Raw genomic sequence first — 19,856 nt, forward strand, 5'->3', positions numbered from 1 at the left:
CAGTGGCACTCACTGCTTCCTGTGTTCCAGATATTCCTCAGTTCTGTGGTCTTTGCTTCGGATTTTGAACAAATCTTTACAAATAACCCCATCAGTCTGACAAAGCATCATCTAATATTGCTCCAAAGCTGCCCATAACATCACTGGGGTTTGGAAGGGTCTCTGATACATGAAGTGCTATCAGACAGGCAATGAGGTACCAGGCACTGCTTTTAATGACCGTTTTCACTGCATTCCTCTCAGACACATCATGAATCAGGTGAGAATGTTTTCCTGTGCGGGGTCGTAACCTGCACGGCTGAGGTTTCTGACTCAGCAGACATGCATCCTGCATGAAGACTCATGGATCTGCTCACCCGCCTCTCAGAAGCAGCTCAGCAGATAGAAGCTCTTCTTTCCTGCTCACCCTGCAGCAGAGGTGAAACCATGTGTGCTGCAGTCTGTTCAGCCTCAGGCCCCAACGCCCTAGGGATGGGCACCACCTACAAACCTGCCCTGGGCAGGCCACAAAAGTCTGTATTCATGCACAGGTTAAAGAAGATGTTCCCCGCCCTCAGTGTCAGGTTCTGGGACGAGTTGGCAGGGCTGGGTGCTCCCCTGTATGTTTATCAGCTGGCTGAACTGGATATGTTGTTAATGAACACCTATCATTCTACAGTCGCATTTCAAGAGTGGTGTTGTGCTTGGCTCTGCTGCAGGGTTTCCCAGATCACCAACAGTGTTTTCTGCTTACAGGAGCTCACAGGAAAGCTGCCACGAGAATACCCCCTAGATCCTGGGGAGGAGCCGCCTATTGTAAGGAGAAGAATAGGAACTGCCTTTAAACTGGATGAGCAGAAAATCTTGCCTAAGGGAGAGGTGAGGCTGTGCCCTTCCCTTCCAGCCCCGTGTCCCCACCTCAGGTCTCTAAGATGTCCACCGTGCGTCACATAGGAACCCTCAGTCCTACGGTCATTTTTGCATTAAATGAGTGTGGTTGTGCCTTTTTTTTTTTACATCCATCAGAACAGGGAAGTGGCGAGAGAGTTGGTGGCCTTAGTTCAGACTCAGAGTAAAGGTTAAACCCTCGAAGTTCAGCGCTGGCTTTTCTAGAAGTAACAGAAATAGCCTGGGTGACCAACTGGACCATGGCAGTGCAAGTGCTCTGGTGACCAAGTGCAGTGACTTGTGTGACTCGGGAGCCCATCGGGAGCCCCTTGAGCCATCTGAGCTCTGCTGCTGCCCTGTATTGTCATTGCAAACAGCCACTTTCTTTCTGCTTCAGTAGCAATCCGAATTCAGATCTCCCCTAAGCGGGGAGGAAAGCATCACAAATATCCATCTTAGCCCTGAAATAGCAAGATGAAAGCATTTTGCTCCCCAGTCTTTAAACAAAAGAGCCTTCATCCCTACCTATGGGGAGCTGGAATTATGTTTTTCTAAGTTTGCCAGGGAGTGTTTGTTCTCTTGCCTTGCTCCCACAATGTGCTGGGTCAGTGCCCTGAACCGTGGCTGTGAAAACAGGCCTGCAGCAGCTGTAAGGCGGGACCGGATTCACAGAAAAGCTATTGTCTGCAGGGACGCATTTGTCTCAAGACACTTGTGTATATTCCAGTCTTGAGTTTCCTTTTTATTTTTGTAAGAGGAGAGACTGAAGCTGGTGTGACTGTGTGGTTTAAGGCTCGGTTCAGCCAGGGAATTAACTGTTTGTCGTTTTGCTGGCATTTTCCTTCTGCTGAAAAAATAAACAGCTGGAGCTCTTTAGTTTTTGTTCTCAATGGAGCCTGGGAGAGGAATTCCACCGAAGTCAAATATTCATGAACTAGCACATTTAATTAAGCTTTTCAAAGGGAAGCACGGCTTAGCTGAGTTACTCCTAAAACCCCTGCAGTCTGTTGGCTGCTCAGTTATAACCTGATCTCCTGCTTCCCCGGATCCTATTGCTACAAGGCAGCTTTTGGGGCCAGCGGGTGAGGAAACTCCTTACTCCGGTGGCAAGGTTAGGTGGGGAGAGCATGAAGGTAAAGCAGCTCCTCCTCATTGCAGGCACTCTGCATTTTGCCATCAGCAATCCAAACATGCTGACTCAGCTTTTCTCTACCTCCCTTTTAATCTGTCAAACTTGAAGACTGTGTTGAAAACCATAAATTTCCGTTGTTGAAGAATGATGTTGAGCTGTGTTCATTTGGCTGCCAGTCTGAGAGCATTTAGAGAGGCCAGCGATGATTTTCATGCGCTTTTCAGCAAGTGCAAACACTAGAAACTCAATTTAAAACAAAAGGTGAAATGCTCCCTCAGTCATGTAAATACAGGACTGATATTACCGACTGTGACAAGGACCTGCAGCAAGGCACTTCCACCTGGAGGCAGATGATAGCCCTCGTTTTCTGAGGCTTTATTTATTGGGGCCTCACTGGAAGAAAATAGACAATTATGGCTGGGAGGAAAATGAATATGTTTTTTCTAAGATATGCTGAAGGATTTAGAACTGAATCTGTGAAGGTCTGAAATGACAGCTCACATCAAACTCACAATACCTTTAGTAAGACCTTTGTCAGAGCAAGACTTGCAGGGAAAAGTCCTATTGTATTTCTTGGTAATCAGCTCTACCTGGTCTGTATTCCTGACTCTGGGAAGGATTTTACCAGAAGATGGCAAATCAGATTCCAGGCCTTAAAACTCCATGGTGTTAAGTTCACTTTTAATACGTTTGGCACTGGTAGAGCTTATAAACTCTTCAAAGCAAAAAGGGATCTGTTAAAAAGATGGGGGGTGGGTTCAGTCTTCAATACAGTGAGGGAAATTATAATTATCGTTTTAAGGCAATGCTGACTCACCACTGACAGCAAAGGGATTTTTTTGAGCCAGAAGCCTAGAATAAAAACTTCAGAGAATGAATTCACTCTGATTAATTCCCACAGCATCGGCTCTTGCAGCATATGCTGCTGCTAAACAAAGAGAAAGGATTTGAATTTGCGTAATGGGGATCTCCGTGAATACGTGCCTGTCAGTGCTTGTGATCTGAACTCGCACCATTCACTAAAAGTAAAAGAGCTCGTCATTTTTTCCCTAATTTGCAGTGTACTATGTTCTGCTTTCTAGAAAACTTAACACCAAAAGCTCCATCGAGCTGGGGAAGTAGCCAGATTTGTTGCAGATGAGCAAGTACCATTGAAGCTCACAGCTTGGGGTCCCGGTGCAGACCAGGAAGCTCTCTGTCAGCTTCTGCGTTGGCATGAATTGTCCTAAATCCCTTGACTTTGGAGGATAACTAAAAATCAGTAGGTAGCTTCCAGGGTACAACCTGGTTGCATTTAAAAACTCAGCTGAGACCCTGCAAGGGCTAATGTTGGAGACACTAGTCCTTTCTGGCATACAGAAAGCTTGCTGTTACACACTGCTCGCTCTGAAATCACCCTCCTGGCTTGTAACTCAAGGAGACAATTTTCTGGTGATATCATTTTGCAGCAGCCCATATTACTTCAGCTCATACTTCACTGGATTTTCACAGCCGTACACCAGGGAGGAATTAGCCCATTTTTGGCTTTTTTACTCCAAAGAGTCTGATGGGTGGCAAGCAAACCTGTCAAGAAGGTTGAAACTGTAGCTTTGCATCAATACATAGCACTGATATCAAATGAGGCTCAAATATGGAGATAGGAAACGGGGAGAAGGAGCAGGTGGGAGGCAGGTGTTACCCGTAGATGGGTGAAAAAGGATGATTGTGTCAGCAGTAGAGCGCAGTTGAACTAGGCCATATTGAACTGCATGAAAAGCCAAATGCCAGAGCAGGGTTAGGGCTGGAGCACACATCTCCTCCTTGTGTGGGTCATCCCTTCCGCCAGCTGTGCTCCCAGGCACTCGTGTGAGCAGGTGAAGGTGAGATGGGTATGCTCAGGGAGGCCCTGAGATGAGGGGAGCAGCATGATGGTGGATGCTTTGCTGATGGAGAGCCACTGGCCAGGTTCAGGGGGAGCTTCCCCATAGCCGGTCTGGCAGAGTTTGGTGGTAGCCGGAATCCACTTGCCTTTCCCCAGGAGGCAGAGCTGGAGCGCCTGGAGAGGGAGTTTGCCATTCAGTCCCAGATCACAGAGGCTGCCCGGCGCCTGGCGAGCGACCCGAACGTCAGCAAAAAGCTGAAGAAGCAGAGGAAGACATCCTACCTGAACGCCCTGAAGAAACTGCAGGAGATTGAAAACGCCATCAACGAGTATCGCATCAAATCTGGAAAGAAGCCAACCCAGAGAGCCTCCCTGATCATAGATGGTAAGTGGGATGTAGCCCCCACGGCATCACGGAAGGGTCTGTAGAGGACAGGGAGCAAAATGCTTGCCTTGAGGCACAGATGTCTCCTCCCTCCTCTTCCCTCTCCTGTCTGGAGGACTCTGGGTGCTGGCAGTCAGGCTGTCCTCTCCCGTACAAGCATGCTGTCAGATGGGTGCCTGGGCTGCGTGTGGTGCATTAGGGATGTGCTGGTTCACAGCACAAGAAGCAGTGTCACGCTGTAGATTATAAGTGTGTCAGGAAAGCAGACTGTGACTCCTTTGTTCACCTATAAAACTGCTCTGGTAGCGTCTCCTCCGGAGTGCTGCTGTACAAATGTAATTAATGTTAGCAGATTGGGGTGAGCGCTCTAGCTGAAAGGCATCTGTAAAATCAAAGTGGTAGCAGTGTCATTGCTGTGTTCAAATGCTCTTTTTCTTTTTCTTTTTTTTTTTTTTACAATGTAATTCTCAGGGCACTTTATGGTTTACTGCATTGTTGATTGTTTTTTTGTGAAATCCATTAACTTTCTGCTGTGGTTCTTTTTCCCTTGCTGATTTTGCCCTTTGCCTTTGACTTGCAGAGCTGTTCTCTGTGCAGAACAGGCCCTTTGTAGCAGGAACTGAGATTAGACCTGCTGTATTTGTGACCTGGGTACCAAGTTGCACCATAGTCAGGGATAACAGACAGCTGTGAGGACATGGGATGGGGGAGGCAGCTCAAATGTGTGAACTCCAAGGATGTGAGAGCTTCTCCTGCTGCTACAGAGGATGCTCAGAAGCCATTTCCCTGAATTACACAAAACTGGTATCTAGTGTGGGCCTTTAGTTAGCAACAGGACGATCATTTTAAGAAGGTGGAGATCAAACCCAGAGTCCTTAAGGCCCTAGATATAAATCTGGCTAATGGCACCGTGCCATTTTACATCCTCTGGGGATCTCAGCTCCCCGCTGTGACTCAGTCTTAATCCCCATTAATTGAAAAGAGTTAGCAGCTCCTCAAAAGGCAGCCTGCTAGTGAGAGGCCTGGCCTGCAGCTCTGCCCTCTGAGACTGAGAGTGGGCTGAGTCAGTTGTTCATGGGAATCTTGCCTCTCGGCTCTGTGAGAAAGAAGACTGGGTGACTGCTTGAGGCTAAGACTCAGTGGACGAGGATGACGGGGCAGTTCAGCACTCAAGTCACTGCGATTCTCGGGACCATCTGACCATCTTTGTATTTTCTTCTCTTCAGAAGGAAACATTGCCAGTGAAGACAGCTCTCTCTCGGATGCCCTTGTTCTTGAGGATGGTACGTTGGCTGCTGTATGTTCTAGAGGGCAGGAAGGAAACGGGGAGGGATGTGTGAACTCTGGATCGGCACTCAAATGGAGGAACTGTTCTGTGTAATAAACCACTCAAACATCCCGGTAGCAAAAATGCTTGCGTTCCCCTGACTCCACCTTGTAGTCAGACATCAGGCCTGGAGCCGTGAGTATTGCCCTGGTTACTGCTCTGAATTCTTTTGAAAGACAGTCCCAGAATGCCCCCTTACTTTCTCTTAAGGTTTCAATTGTTTTAATCTATCACATAGTCTGGCTGGCTGGCCATTCCCTCCCAAAATGGGAATGTCAGCTGGTGCACTTCTGGAAGCTGGGTCTTCAGTTTGCTCCTGAACGCAACCAGGGGAAGTGGGATAAGGCAGCAGGCTCTGGAGGTCTGATGGTGTCCCCCGGGGTTGTGCTGCCATTGGAGGTATCACACGGCCATCACCTCTCTCCCTTCTTCTCTTCACAGAGGATTCTCAGGTCACCAGCACAATATCCCCTCTCCAGTCCCCACACAAAGGACTCCCTCCCCGGCCACCCTTGCACAACAGGCCTCCTCCTCCGCAGTCGCTGGAAGGCCTCCGCCAAATGCATTACCACCGCAATGACTATGACAAGTCCCCCATCAAACCCAAGATGTGGAGCGAGTCATCCTTGGATGAACCCTATGAGAAGGTCAAGAAACGCTCCTCACACAGTCATTCCAGGTGAGCCAGCTATTTTGAAGCTCCATCACACAGATACCCCTCTGCTTTCAGGAGGGGTGGGTGGGAGCCCTTTCAAGATATGCGAAGCTATCCCTTACCAAAAGGAGACTTTTAGGTGTTTCAGCCAATAGGCACATCATAAAAACAGGCTGCAGCCACATGACTGCTGCTTGGTGTCTCGATGTTGTTTTAAAAACCGTTTAGAAAATAAGGATGGTGGATCATCCGAGGGCTTTGATAGGGCTTGGCCTTGACCTCCAGCTGCTGCAGAAGCACAGGCTCTGCGATGCAGCTCAGAGCAGCAGCTGACCCAGCTCCTGCTCACCCCCGCAAGATCACAGGCGCACGCCTGAGATCTGGAAACAGGCGTGAGAGCCCCTGCCCCAAATTCCTGCCCGGGAACTGAAGCGGGGTGTTTGCTCTGCAGCAGTCACAAGCGGTTCCCCAGCACCGGGAGCTGTGCCGAGGCGGGAGGGAGCAGCTCGCTGCAGAACAGCCCCATCCGGAGCCTTCCCCACTGGAACTCCCAGTCCAGCATGCCATCGACGCCGGATCTACGGGTACGCAGTCCGCACTACGTCCACTCCACACGGTAAGTCTTACCGGCTCCGGTCTCACCTTGTTTATCCTGAAATAAATATTCCTTGCTTTGTCCTTCCCCCAGGGTATGAATTAACTCCCAGTTCAGGAAAGGACACGCACCAGTCCTATTCACATAAGAGGCTGATGTACTGTTGCCAGTAGGGGATCTCTCCTGAACTGCCACCCTGAAATCAGATAAACACGATCCTGCCCCTCATCTCTCGGAGTAATCAGGGTTTTCTTCTGCTGGGACCTTTCAGGGTCTGTTTATAGGTGCTACAAACCCCACGACACTTTTAAAAGGGCTGTGGTGCTACTGATAAATTCTGCAGTAAATTCCTGCATGGATCCAGCTGGCGAGAACATGTTGTTTCCTGTCTGATACAAAATCTTGGGTAGTGTTAATTCTCTCTCATAGATAAAATGTTTGCACATGTGACCTTATGTGGAGACAGAGCCTATATAAAGCAATCCACCCGAGGATCCAGGTGGCAGTGAAATAGGCCCAGGGCTGACAGAGAAAAGAGCCAAAGTATGTAAGGGAGGTGATTTGATGTGCGTGGCCCAATTTGACAGCAGCATTTCTACGAACCGTTCAGCTTCACTGCTGTTTTGCTCTCGTGGCAAACTCCACGGACACCGCGGGAAGCAGAGCTGAGCCAGGGCTGCGTGGTGTTAGGTGTCCTAAGGGGTAGTGCTAACATCACGGAGCTCGGCATAAATCAAGAGTCACGCCAACAGATCTGACTCGAGCAGAGATGATACAAGGCGCTAAGGACGTGGGTTCGGTTTGTTACAGGCTCTTAGCTGGGAGTACCTTTCAAGAGTGCAACGTTTGTTAACACTGGAGCCGAGCTGCATGAGAAATGAGCCTGGCACAGTGCTTGGGAAGTGGCCTTGACTGGGTCGGGACTCTGGGTGTTTGAAACAAGCCTTACTCAGTCTGTGGCTCATTCATGAGCTGCGTGCCCTGGCCTTGCCAGGCGAGTGTGAGTCGTCACGGGGTGTTCCTGCTCCTTGAACGGATGGCTGAAGCTCTCCAAACAGCCGGGGTGAATAGAGACCACCCAGACTTGGCTGTGAATCGAGCCTCGTAAACTGCAGTTCGAGGTGGTTGCCTCAAACATGTACTACCCGCGGCTGGGACCCAGTAAAACTTAGCTGCTTGACAAAAGTGACTTTTCCAAAGGCCAGTGGAGAAATCACTGCATTATGGGCTGAGTATGGGCAGTCTGTCTGTCTGTCTCACACCAGGTGGATTGTACCTGTGCAGCGCATTCATGAGCCACTTGCAAGGGAATCCCGCCAGCTTTGAGACTAAGGTCTCAGGGTTTGCAGAGCTGGAGCGAGGTGAACCTGGTAGCACAGACGTGGTGCTGATTCAAACAGCTCTGCCACGGGGGCTGCACCAGCAAAGCCCAAGCTTGAGGTCCCCGGGTTTTGCCTTCAGGCTGGGTCTTTCCCAGGGTGGCAAGCCTCAGAGGAATGGGGCTGGGAAAGGGCTTATGTCCCACGTGGTGCTGCAGACTGAATGCTGCCACCAAGGAAAGTGGAGAGGAACAGGAATAGGACCAAATCACCCCAAACCCTCAGCAGGGAAGCAGGCTGCTTTGCAGGCAGCAGCCCCACACAGTGCTGGAAGGGTCCAGGTTTTTCAGTGCCCTCAGATTCCCTTGCCAGCGAGATTGGCCTTGTGTGCAGAAGGGGATGGGGAGTGCTTCATCCTGTTGACTTACCAGCCTGGATTTTTTTTCCTGGTACCCGCAGGTCAGTAGACATCAGCCCGACCAGACTGCACAGCTTAGCTCAGCACTTTAGACACCGGAGCTCCAGTTTGGAGTCACAAGGCAAGCTCCTCGGCTCAGAAAATGAGACAGGGAGCCCCGATTTCTACACCCCAAGGACTCGTAGCAGTAACGGCTCTGACCCCATGGACGACTGCTCTTCCTGCACCAGCCATTCCAGCTCTGAGCACTACTACCCCGCTCAAATGAACCCCAACTACTCCACCCTGGCAGAGGACTCCCCGTCGAAAGCCAGAGAGCGGCAGAGGCAAAGGCACAAATCAGCAGGCAACCTGGTCTCTTCCAATTCAGGGAGTATGCCCAACCTGGCTGCGAGGAACGGGACCGGGCACCACCGCGTCTACCTGCACAGCCAGAGCCAGCCCTCCTCCCAGTACAGGATCAAAGAGTATCCCCTGTACATCGAGGGCAGCTCCACACCCGTGGTGGTGCGGAGCCTGGAGAACGACCAGGAGGGACATTACAGCGTGAAAGCACAATTCAAAACCTCCAACTCCTACACAGCGGGGGGGATGTTTAAGGAGAACTGGCACGGGGATGAAGTGGACTCCGTCAGGCTCACCCCTTCCCGCTCCCAAATCATAAGGACTCCATCTCTGGGCAGGGAGGGCCACGAGAAAGGCTCGGGTAGGACTGCCGTGTCGGATGAGCTGCGGCTCTGGTACCAGCGGTCCACGGCCTCCCACAAGGAGCACAGCCGCCTCTCGCACACGAGCTCCACTTCTTCGGACAGCAGCTCCCAGTACAGCACATCTTCGCAAAGCACCTTCGTGGCGCACAGCCGAGTCACAAGAATGCCTCAGATGTGTAAAGCAACATCAGGTGAGAGCTGGGCCCCGGCAGAGGGGTGGGAGGGACAGGGGGGGCTTCATGCAGCCGGGATTCGTGCCAGGTGTGACAGCGCGGCTGGAGAGCGGTGCCAGACCGTAGCACAATATCTGGCCTTCACATGCTGCTCACCAAGCCTGTAGGCGTAACGCTGGGGCCCAGCGTTGTCCAAGACACTCAGCGGGTGAGAATTTTTTTCCATGGAAATCATCACTTTGCAAGGAGGGGCTCAAAAGACAGGAAGGGACCTAAGAAGCCCCGTTGTTGCCAGGTCTCTCCTCAGACTGCAGTTGGGTTTTGGGTGATGGCGTTAAGGGCTGAACATGGAGAAGCCGTGGGGGAGGGTCACTCTCAGTAATCACAGCAAGGGGAGCGATGAAGCGAGCAGGGGCTCAGCACGGACTAGGAGAATGCCTGTCCTCAGTGAAACACCAAAAGCATGAGAAAGGTTAAGTGGGGAGCATCCCAGCCCCTCCAACCCCCACAGAAATGTTTGAGCAATGACATCTTTGTGCACTGCTGAGACTTGGTTTTCCCATGCAGCTCTGGTAGCTCTGCTGATAATACCCTGAAATTCAGAGCGCTTAAGTTTGTGCAGTATTATGCCTTTCTGTCATGTACAGAGCTTTGCACTCCTCTGTGCTGTTAATATTAAATAGCAAGAAAACAGCCAAATTCATTAAACTGAGGAGGCCACTATGTGTTATGAAGCAGTCCAAGGTTAAATATTTACTGGCCATCAGTCACCGCTGGACAAGTCACTTTGGATAGATCAAGGACTTGCTAAAAACAGGAATCCAGCCCCATGGGATGGAATTGCTGGTTAATCAGCGTTTGCACCGTGCCCATCCCCACCCTTCCACGTGCCTCAGCCTTGGCGTGGGAGACACCGTTGCTGCGGCCTCGCTCGCCGCAGGCCCTTGCAGCCTCCCCGAGCAGGCCAGTGCATCGTCCACCCGTGCTGGCTGTTGGCCTTCTGATGTCCCAGCGTGGCGCCTGGACCACGGTGACCACCACGCTGGCGCCAGTGGGGCCTTGTACTCGCTGCCAGCTCCAGCGTGGAGTCAGAGAGGTGGTCTGACATCGGGCTCCTCGCGGGCCACCAACAGCTGCCCGAGAAGAGGCTGACTGATGGGTGATGCCAACGCTCGTAGGAGGCCCAGATGTGGACCAAGGCACAAGCAAGCAGCCGCTGGAACTGTCCTGTGCCTCCATGTGAAAATCTTTGATTAATGGCCATTTCTGTTCCACCCAGCCACAGAAAACGCTTGAACACTGGAAAGCTTCGCCCTGCTCCGCTTTGGAAACCGTACCAGTTCAGTTAGATAATCTAGAAAGGGGAATGGTGGGATTGGGGGGGAGAGCACATAAAACCTGCCATCAGTCAGTCCATTCCCCCACCCAGCTGGGTCCTTAAAGCTAAATGTGATATCTGGGCAGCACAGTGGCAAGTGTGCTCAGTGATCACAGCTTGTCGTGACCAGTGGGCAGTGTAGATTGGTTTTTGCGTTCAGTCACTTCCCAGTTACAGCTGTGGGAAGATACTGACCTCGGGTCTGTCGGCTCCAAGGAACAGATTAAAATTTGTTTTACTCTTCAAGTGTCACTTGGCAGCAGCTAAAGAATTTGACAGCACAGAAGGGGATGCCAGGTAGAAACATCCATCATTTTAGCTGATTAGCCCTAGCCAGTAGGTCTATTTGATGTCATGCTGGCCTTCAAAGAGGATCGTACTTCTAGGCATACGTTGAATTTGGAGGGTCAGCATTCTATGGACTTGAGGAGGAGGAAAGGTTGGTCAGGTGGATTTCTTAGCTAGACCTTCACTGGGGGAACTGCCCCGAGAACCACTGCCAATGGTACATTTTTAGTCCAGCTTGCGTCTCTCTTCGTTGAGGTAAGCTAAGCCTTCCTCTGGTCCCATAGTAGTAGTGGCAGCAAAGCCAAACTTCAGTTTTTTACGAATGCACAGTGAAAAGCAGTTGTAGCTTTTGAAATCCTCAGTACTCTCTTCCTCCTTGGCACATGAACCAGTGTACTTTTCCAGACTCTTGCCACTGACAGCCCTGGCTCCTGGGAACACAGAGCATCTCCCACCCTCCCCTGGAAGCAGGAGGCTGAGCCTGACAGGCTGGGCTCCTCCAGTTCAGGTCCCGTGGAAATGTGCAGCCAGGCCTTGCTGGTCCAGGCAGCAGCAACGCTTTCATGCTGGGAAGAGCGTGGTGGTTCCCAGGCAGGCTGCGGAGAGTCCGGGTGGTTGTATTCAGCTGGAGGCCGGGCTGAAACAAAGCAATCCCCCCGAGCTGAGGACGGATCCAGCCCGTGGCACGCAGCAGCCTCAGCACCAGGCTGGCTGCTCCTGTGCCACGGTGGGGCACAGCCGTCCGGGAACAGGATGCCGTCTGACTCCCAGACTGTGTTTGCTCACGGCCGGACATGTTTCTGCTGCTCTGCCCAGCTGGTGCTTGTGAACCACCCTGACCCCTGCGCCCTCACCTCACCGGTTATTTTTCTCCACCCTTTGGTTGTTTTTCAGCTGCCTTACCTCACAGCCAGAGGAGTTCAACACCGTCGAGTGAACTAGCAGCCACGCCGCCGGGCAGTCCCCACCACATTCTGGCATGGCAGACTGGGTGAGTGTCTGGGGGATCGGCTTAGAGCATCCACCTCGTTCAGTGACGGTGAGAAAAACCTCCCCGCACACCAGCAAAGGGAGAGCAGAGGTTTGGGGAACATCTTGCAGGTGCCCCATAGCCTACACCCGCCCAGAGCATTTCCAGCCTCCCAGCCATGCTCTCGTGGCGGCGGAGCTCTAGTTTAGGCTGACCACGACAGGGCAGTGCCATCCTCGCCCAGCAGCGCTGCTCCAAGCAGTGCCGGATCCACGGGGAATGAAGCCTTGCAGGTTCTTCCTGCTTGGACAGTCTCTTTCCTCCAATTTTCCATATGTTGAAATAGCTGATGATTATTTTTTTTTAGCCACCATCGCAGTGGCTGTCCAGACCGAGGAGATCTTTGTTGTAAAGGCAAGGTTAGGTGCCTACCATAATTGTGTGAGCAGCAACCCCATTTTCCTGCTAGGTTTTCCCTAGCAACGTGTCTTAATAACTATTAAGGGCATCTTTTTTCAGCTACCACTAACAACATGCTTCGCCAAAGCGAGAGTGAGTCATTACATGCAGGTAGCCATTACTCATGTAAATACAGTAATTGGGTTCTTTGGCACCTCTTTGTGAGGCAGGGAGGTCTGGGAGTAAAAGAAGCCTTTTGCAAGCTCCCATGGGGATTCTCCAGCAATCTCCTGTAATTCTGTCCTGCCACTTGAAATAAAGATAATTTCCAGATCCCGTCTAGCTCAACATGTCCCAGATTTTTGCGTCCAAATTGAGTTCGGTGAGATCAGCTAGAAAGCTTCAGACTGCAGTCCTCAAAATACTGTAGGCCCTTGAGTAGGAAAACAGATACAATCCCCTGAGTTGTGAATTGGGACCGGTGACTTTGCAGACATTTCACTGTGCACCCACTGGAAAACCTCATGCTTCTTAATTTCTTCTGGTCACCTATGACCAAGTTGGACCTCTGCTTTTACTCCGGCACTGCTCGTGACTGCACTTTTAAAATGGAGACGAGGAGAACCATAACCACAACCCCCTTAGGCTTACCTTGGATTTCAAATTCACCCATTTGATATCCAGACTCACGTGGTCTTTGCATGTGCTTTAGAACAGGAGAAATTCCCTGGTCCCATTTCACAAAGCAGCAGCTATGTCTACTGTACGCTGAAATTTCCACTATCAAGCATTTGAGTCTAGACTCAAATCTTAGTCTCAGACCTCAACCCCTCTAAATACCTCCATGATGGTCAGAAGTAAAACTGGTGAGCAGCCAGCTGAGAAATGTTTGGAAAATCCCAACTTTTTGTATTTTTCCATTCAACAAAACTCCTGCACCCTGTCTCTCATAGCAAAAATGCATCAAGCCAAATTCTCAGCTGGTGAAAGCAAAGTTTATCTGGATTTATAGCTTAGGCCCTGCACTGACAACCAAAGTGCAAAAAGAATTGGAGACAAATCAGCACTTACTTCGTGCCTGAGCGTAACACCCAGGCGTATGTATAAATACAGTAGGAGCAGATGAAGTTTGCCGTTAGATGCACCACACAAACGCCCCCACAGCTGGAGCGGCCTGCGCCCTCCCAGCACAACCCAAAAGACCGACAGTTCTCCCCAACGTGTTTTTGTGTCACTAACTTTTTCTAAAGATGATTCATCAACTTGTTTCCCCGCTGGATTAATAAGCTCGTAACAATGTCTGTGTCACTTCTTTTCTTTAACATTTCCTCTCTCCTCTTTCCTCCTTTTTTGCTCTCCTTTGTTCAGAGAAGCAACAGACAACTCACCCACTATGGATGAGTCTCAGTCTCCAACCCACCAAAGTACTGATGAATAGAGGTATAGTAAGGGAACGTTTTGTTCTTTCATCCTTCTGCCTTACAGTCCGTGAACCCAGTGCGAATAACTGGCATCCTGCTGTCCCAGAGGAGCAGCCCTTTTACTTGTGGCCCTCTCTGGCACCAAGGCTTCCTTCAGCTCTCGGGAGAACAACTTGAAAGCATCTCGAAGCCCTCTCTGTGCCTTTTCAGCAAGTTTGCGGCTGTGGCGCTCTCCCCTGTGAAAGAGGACTTCGGGCCAGCCCGCTCGGCGCTCAGGCAGAGGTTGAACGGGCACAGAGAGCAGGCGGTAGTGACAAATTTGTGGCTGGGGACATTTCGAAGCAGCGTGGGCAGAGTGCTGCGGGGAGAGTCTGGGAGCAGCATGGTGGGGAGATGAGCTCGGGTAAACGGGGGCCTCGGAGGACCTGGACTGAGCTCCCGGCAGCGCTCCAGCCACGGCACCGGGCACCCCTTTCTCCTCCTTCCCTACCGCAGAGCAGAGCTGTGAGGCTGTGAGCAGCAGCAAGGCTTCATGGAACAAGGAGCAGCCCTGGCCCTGTTCCTGTGGGAACACAGAGGGGGAAGGGTGGAGGGAACAAAAAAACCCTCGGAGTATTTCTGTTTTAATTAAACTGCCTCGCTGTCTGACGCTCTCATTTGAATCTACAGCCATTCACAGCTGGCATCTGTCAAGTATTTCAAGCCCAGCTTTCTAGAGATAACCCATAAACCTCCGTACTCCAGCACGGAGCTGGGAAACAAAAGGCTCTTAACGTGCAGCCGGTGGTGCCCTTGCTCAGGTTCCTCCCAGGGAAACCAGGGCAGAGGAAGCAGGACCTGCCGGACTGCAGCAGATGTGAGATCAGTCCTGCGAGGTGGGGAGGGAGCAGTGAGAAACCCCCAGGAAACAGAAAGAAAAATGCATCTTTTGGCCTCAAAACAATCTCGAGTTTGGAAGTTGGTTCAAATCAAAGTGTGAGGGAGAGACCCCAATTCTGAATATTACTATGCAGATATAGCAGTCACTTTTCAAAATACCCAGATTTTGACCTCGGCGTTTTCCTCTGGCAAGGAGCTCCGCAGACTAAGCCAGGAGCCGACCCTGGCAGGAGCTTTAAGATAAATAGCAAAGAAAATTCCCATAAACTGCCTCATCTGCGCTGTGCAAGCAAACAAAAAGCCATGCAGCAAAAGCAGCAGTAGCTTGTCAGGAGAGGTGCCCCAAGATGAGCGCTAGGCTGCCTGTGACAAAACACGGTCCTTCCCGCACTGGACCTGGCACCCTCTCTCACTAGTCGCTTCCTAGCTCATCCCTGGAAAGCCACGTAACTCCGGGATCGCCAGGGGATGCGCAAGCCTCTGCCCAGAGCAGAGGTGCTACGGGAAAGCACCACCACCCTCCTCCTTCCGCCCTCTCAGTAGGTGCCACAGCCTGTGGCCGGGAGGGCTGCTCTGCCGGCTCGCTCCCTGGAGAGCATCCTACTAAAAATCTCTTTGCTCGCGCTCACTCCCGGGCAGGAAAGCAAGCCGGAGCCCCTTAGGCAAGGCAGAGCCCTGCTGCTGTACCCCCGGAGGGGAGAGGCCACATCCAGAGAAAGCCGAGGCAGGCGTGGTACCACGGGCGGTGGGATGGACACAGCTGGTGGGGTCGGCCACAAGCTCTCGCCCTCCGGCAGCCGCTCTGCTCTCTTGTAGCGCGTCCCCCTCACGAAGCCCCTGCCACTGGCCAGCGGCAGGCTGAAAACACAACCGCTCTGCCTCTTGCCGTGCAGGCATCGTCCAAAACGCTGGGGAGGCTGCTGGAGCTCGGCTTTCTCCTGCCTCCTCGCACCAGGAGGCTTGCTGGGGGAAATGGGACTGCAGGGCGAGAGCAAACTGGGTCAAGGCAGAGCCCTGCATGCTGAGCCCCCCTCAAAGGTCAGCTCTGGGGGTACCTGCAGATGCAAATGTGAATACCCTGCGTTCCTCCCCACCTGAAATACGATGTTTTGTGCCCGTGGCTGACCTTCCCAGGAGCCCTCATGGTCCTAACGATGTTTCCTTTCTCCTGCAGGAGCTACAACGATAGCTGTTTCCTGGATTCTCCCCTCTATCCAGAGTTAGCAGATGTCCAGTGGTATGGGCAGGAAAAAGCCAAGCCTGGGACTCTAGTGTGAACCCCTGACCTCAAGTTAATCACATCAATGCCATTCGGAGATCACCTCACTGCCTCTCATTTGCCTTACCCAGATGCACTGTCACCCAGCACCAGCTTCAACTCTAAGCACTTTTCTCACGATGCAATTCAAGACGACATTCACGGAACACTGGCCCCGAGACATCCACCACGACAGCGACAGACCACAGCGCACCCCATGGCCAGACCGGGGCACGGCCCTCCCTCGGCCCGCGGGGCAGCGGGAGCAGATGAGCAGCCACCTGAATAGTCAGTCAGCGATTTAAAAATCAATCTCTCTTTGAAACAGTGGAAGCCCGTCAAGGCTTGCATCAAACCTTACTGTTCTGCTTCACGTGACAGCCGCAGGATTTCCGTGGCCTGTGCTCTGAAGCCAACAGAGCATTGGTCTGAAGCGGGGGGGGAGGGGGGGGTAAAATGGGACAGAGGCTGAGAAATAGTCCTGGAAGCGCGTCTGTTACGGAACAGTAAAATCCCGTCACGTCCAAGATGTGTCCGAGTCTCACAGTCAGATCCGCACCGCCAAAGATGGCCACGGCAACGGCGGCAGGAGGAGTCGGCTCAGCAAGTGGTAGCTGCGAGAAGAGCTCGCTCGCTTCGCTCGATGGCAGACACGACCACCTCCTGTGAAACGGCATGTCCCTCTTCGCTTTCAGCCCACCTGCACGCGAGGGAAATAAGCCAACGCGCTGACGACGCACCGGGGGCCTGGGCTGGAATCACGGCATCGCTGCCTACGAGCTACCATGGAACTGGACAAACAAGGTTGACAAAGGTATGATCTCAAGCGGAGGCAAGCGCTGCTGCTCGCAGCCTCTCTGTGGCTGCCACAGGTGGCGCACCAATACATCGAGAGGTTGGGGTTGAGTTGGTTGGTTTTTTTTCATAAAGATAAAAATTGCCAAAAAAACCCACCCCTTTCTATAAACAGATACAGCCAATAAATTCTAATCGACTTCTGCACAAAGCATTAACGTGGAATCAGAGGGGAAGCGCATCGCAATCTGATTGACAGGGCGAAGCTGCATTAACATATCTGTTCCACTCATCTTCCCTTCGTTAGCACCAGTGTAGCAAAGGGCTCGTCACCGGGGGTGCGCTGTGTGGGAGAACCGGTCTGTCGGGAAACGGCAAGGCTCCGCAGCGGGGCCCAGCAACCAGCAGACGAGGCACATTTTCCCATTGCAAGGAGCGACCACAAGAAAGAGAAGCGCCTCGGTGAGGTGTTGGGCACGAGCGAGAGCTGCCTGCTGATACCAAAAGGAACCGAACGAGAGCGTCACGGGAGGAGCTGCAAGTTTACACATACTCTTGAGCAATGCTTTATACACGTCAAGCCATGGAACTTTAAAAAGGCCTCAAAGACACTTTTGTAACGAACAAGTGCACAATCTCGGTGGATGTTGAAGCTGGCACGTCTAGTCTTCATCGCGGTGCTATGCTGTTTTTATTGCCACTAGATGGGGGGAGGTGCCCGGCCTCCCCCCGTTTGCGCGTGCAAACGATGATTTCCTATGGGAAAGGCATTCACAGAAACGGCTGGAGGGGGTTACTTTGTGAAAAGCAGAAACTGAAGTTAGCTTTAGTTTAAGGAGAAAAAAAAAGAGGGAAAAAAAAAAAAAAAAAAGGCGCGAGCGTGCGCGCGCGCGTTCCCAGAACGAGGATAGGGTCTACCAGACACAGTAGGGCGAAACGTTTCAAATTAAACACCGCAACTTGGGGGGCTGCCACACCTTTTGGTATTCAGATTGCTGGAAAACTGCATTCCAGGCTTTAAAAGAGAATGGGTTCTTGGTAATTGGGCTTGGAAAGACGATGGCGTTCCCAAAAACGAAGGCAAGCGGCTCCTGCGAATCCCCTTCTGCGACGCCTACTGGAAACGCTGGCTTCGGCTCTCCGCGCCCGCCGCTGCCCGGCATCGCCGGCAGGGCAGGGCAGGGCGGTGGCCTCGCAGGGAGGGGGACAGCGGTGGGCAGCGAAGGCTGTTACTGTCCCGGGCAGCCCGCGGCAAGAGCCAGGAAGGAAACGCTTTTCATGTTCACACATGAAGCGTAAATGAATTATCCCCCTGGGAAAACAGAATTAAAAGAGGGAGCATCCTTTTTGGTACCGGCAAGGGGTCCGTGAGGGTGGCCGTGCGAGCCCCCTGCTTCTGGACCTCCACGAAGAGTCGCCACCGCAGGAGTAGAAGCCCCTTTGGCAGTAACTGAAGCCTCGTAACCGATTGCTGGAAGAACAGGCAGCGGTGAGATCGCACCCTTTATCTGGATGTGCAAAATCCTGTTTTCACCATCTCTTTGTGCTTTGGGGTCTTTAACATGGGAATTATTTCAAGCTCCTAATTGGATTTTTAGCTGGGTAAGAGATAGTACCGATTAGTGACATTTACTGATAAGATTCAGTAGCTAAAGTGAAAGGATTAAATAAGGACCAAATTAAGCAGCAGCAAGTAATTTAGCCCACGGATTTTTAGGGGCTCTGAGCAACTGTCTGTTTTCTTTTTAATTTCCCTGGTAAGTGGCTTTGGTTGTTGGGTTTTTTTTTTTTTTCTGTGTACCTTCTTTTAATTAAAAAGAATTCAACAACAGCGGCACTATGAGGCCTCTGGGCACTACAGGAAGAAATATTAATTCCTCCAAGACCAGATCTGCAGTTTTGCAGCAAAGGTTAAAAGGTGGCAGCCCTGAAATTAGGGAGAAAAAACAAAAAACCAAACAAAAAAACAAACTAAAAATAAAAAAGGTTAGCCTGAATTGCAAACAGGCTGGAGTAGAGAAAAGGCTTTCTAGAAACGGCTCGAGTTTTGCTTTGTGTTCTGCTTTTCTGTTTCGCAATCAAGGCACACGTGAGCAGCCAGTCTGGTAGTAAAGACAGATTAAAGTAAAACAGGTTTTACTGTTTAGCTCAATTCAATTAAACACAATTGTACATAAAATGTTAATCATATGAGATTAACATATTTAAGTATAACGCGGAGGGGTGTATACATAGCTATTCTGGACGAGCACTTGCCTACCGACACAACCCCTCCTCTACTTTTTTATTTTTCCAGGCTCCATCTGACCTAAAGCCCCAGTTGCGTTCTCAGTCTCCACGTCTGGCGCTCCCCCCGCTTAGCCAGGAGCCGGGCGGCCGGTCCGTGCCCCGGGCCGCGCGGGGAGGCAGGGTTTATTTTTAAACGGTATTATATGCAGTCGAGTGTTGAAAATGTTGAAACAGTCCAATTTGTTTTCACTCTGTATTAGTTTTAGTTTCAGGCATAGCCGATCCCCATTCAGGTGCTATCAGATGACCAGTTACTGCTTAGTTAACTAGATGTAAAGTTTTACATATATATTAATGTCAATAGTTTTATTACAAGTTGTGTAAAATGGACTCTCTAGTTTAAAAAAAAGAAAAAAAAGAAAAAAAACAAAGAAGAAAAAAAAAAAATTAGGTCTCTCCTGAAATTGACTTTAGAGCATGGAAAATGATTTTACTGGATTCTGTTCAACTGTAATCGAAGAAAAAAATATGTATGTTGTAGAAAAAGTTGCAGAATTAAAAAAGATCTGCTTTTAATTTATTCTTTTTGTATTAAGAATTTGTATAGTTACCTTTACATTTTGCAAAACGGTGTTGTCAACACTTCCTTATTAAAGCATTTTCAAAATGAAACCTTGCCGTGGTCTTTCCAGGAGGGCACAGCGCGGGGGAGTCCTTACCCCGGCGACCTCCGCGCGTCCCTCGGCCCAGATGTGCGCGCAGCTGGCCGGGGCTTCCGAGGCCCTGACCGCAGGAAA

The 19,856-nt window shown here is 51.1% G+C and overlaps 1 protein-coding gene across 4 annotated transcripts in view; it reads left to right on the plus strand.

The window, feature by feature from the left end:
- Nucleotides 1-16,054, plus strand: part of FRMD4A (FERM domain containing 4A) — a 224,525-nt gene extending 208,471 nt beyond the window's left edge. For 2 of the 4 annotated variants that reach the window (XM_086474608.1, XM_086474601.1), the window contains exons 16-23: nt 736-858; nt 4,017-4,245; nt 5,472-5,528; nt 6,014-6,251; nt 6,679-6,843; nt 8,601-9,460; nt 12,003-12,099; nt 15,952-16,054. In XM_086474608.1, the coding sequence (XP_086330734.1) occupies nt 736-858; nt 4,017-4,245; nt 5,472-5,528; nt 6,014-6,251; nt 6,679-6,843; nt 8,601-9,460; nt 12,003-12,099; nt 15,952-16,054 (1,872 nt within the window). Of the gene's footprint in view, nt 1-735; nt 859-4,016; nt 4,246-5,471; nt 5,529-6,013; nt 6,252-6,678; nt 6,844-8,600; nt 9,461-12,002; nt 12,100-13,845; nt 13,916-15,951 lie in introns of those variants that run through there. The other 2 variants (XM_086474614.1, XM_086474619.1) reach the window with 1 other exon arrangement.
- The last annotated feature ends 3,802 nt before the right edge of the window (nt 16,055-19,856 follow it).

Source organism: Leptosomus discolor, chromosome 1 (assembly GCF_034619465.1).
Source record: "Leptosomus discolor isolate bLepDis1 chromosome 1, bLepDis1.hap2, whole genome shotgun sequence".
In the NCBI taxonomy this organism is placed as follows: domain Eukaryota; kingdom Metazoa; phylum Chordata; class Aves; order Leptosomiformes; family Leptosomidae; genus Leptosomus; species Leptosomus discolor.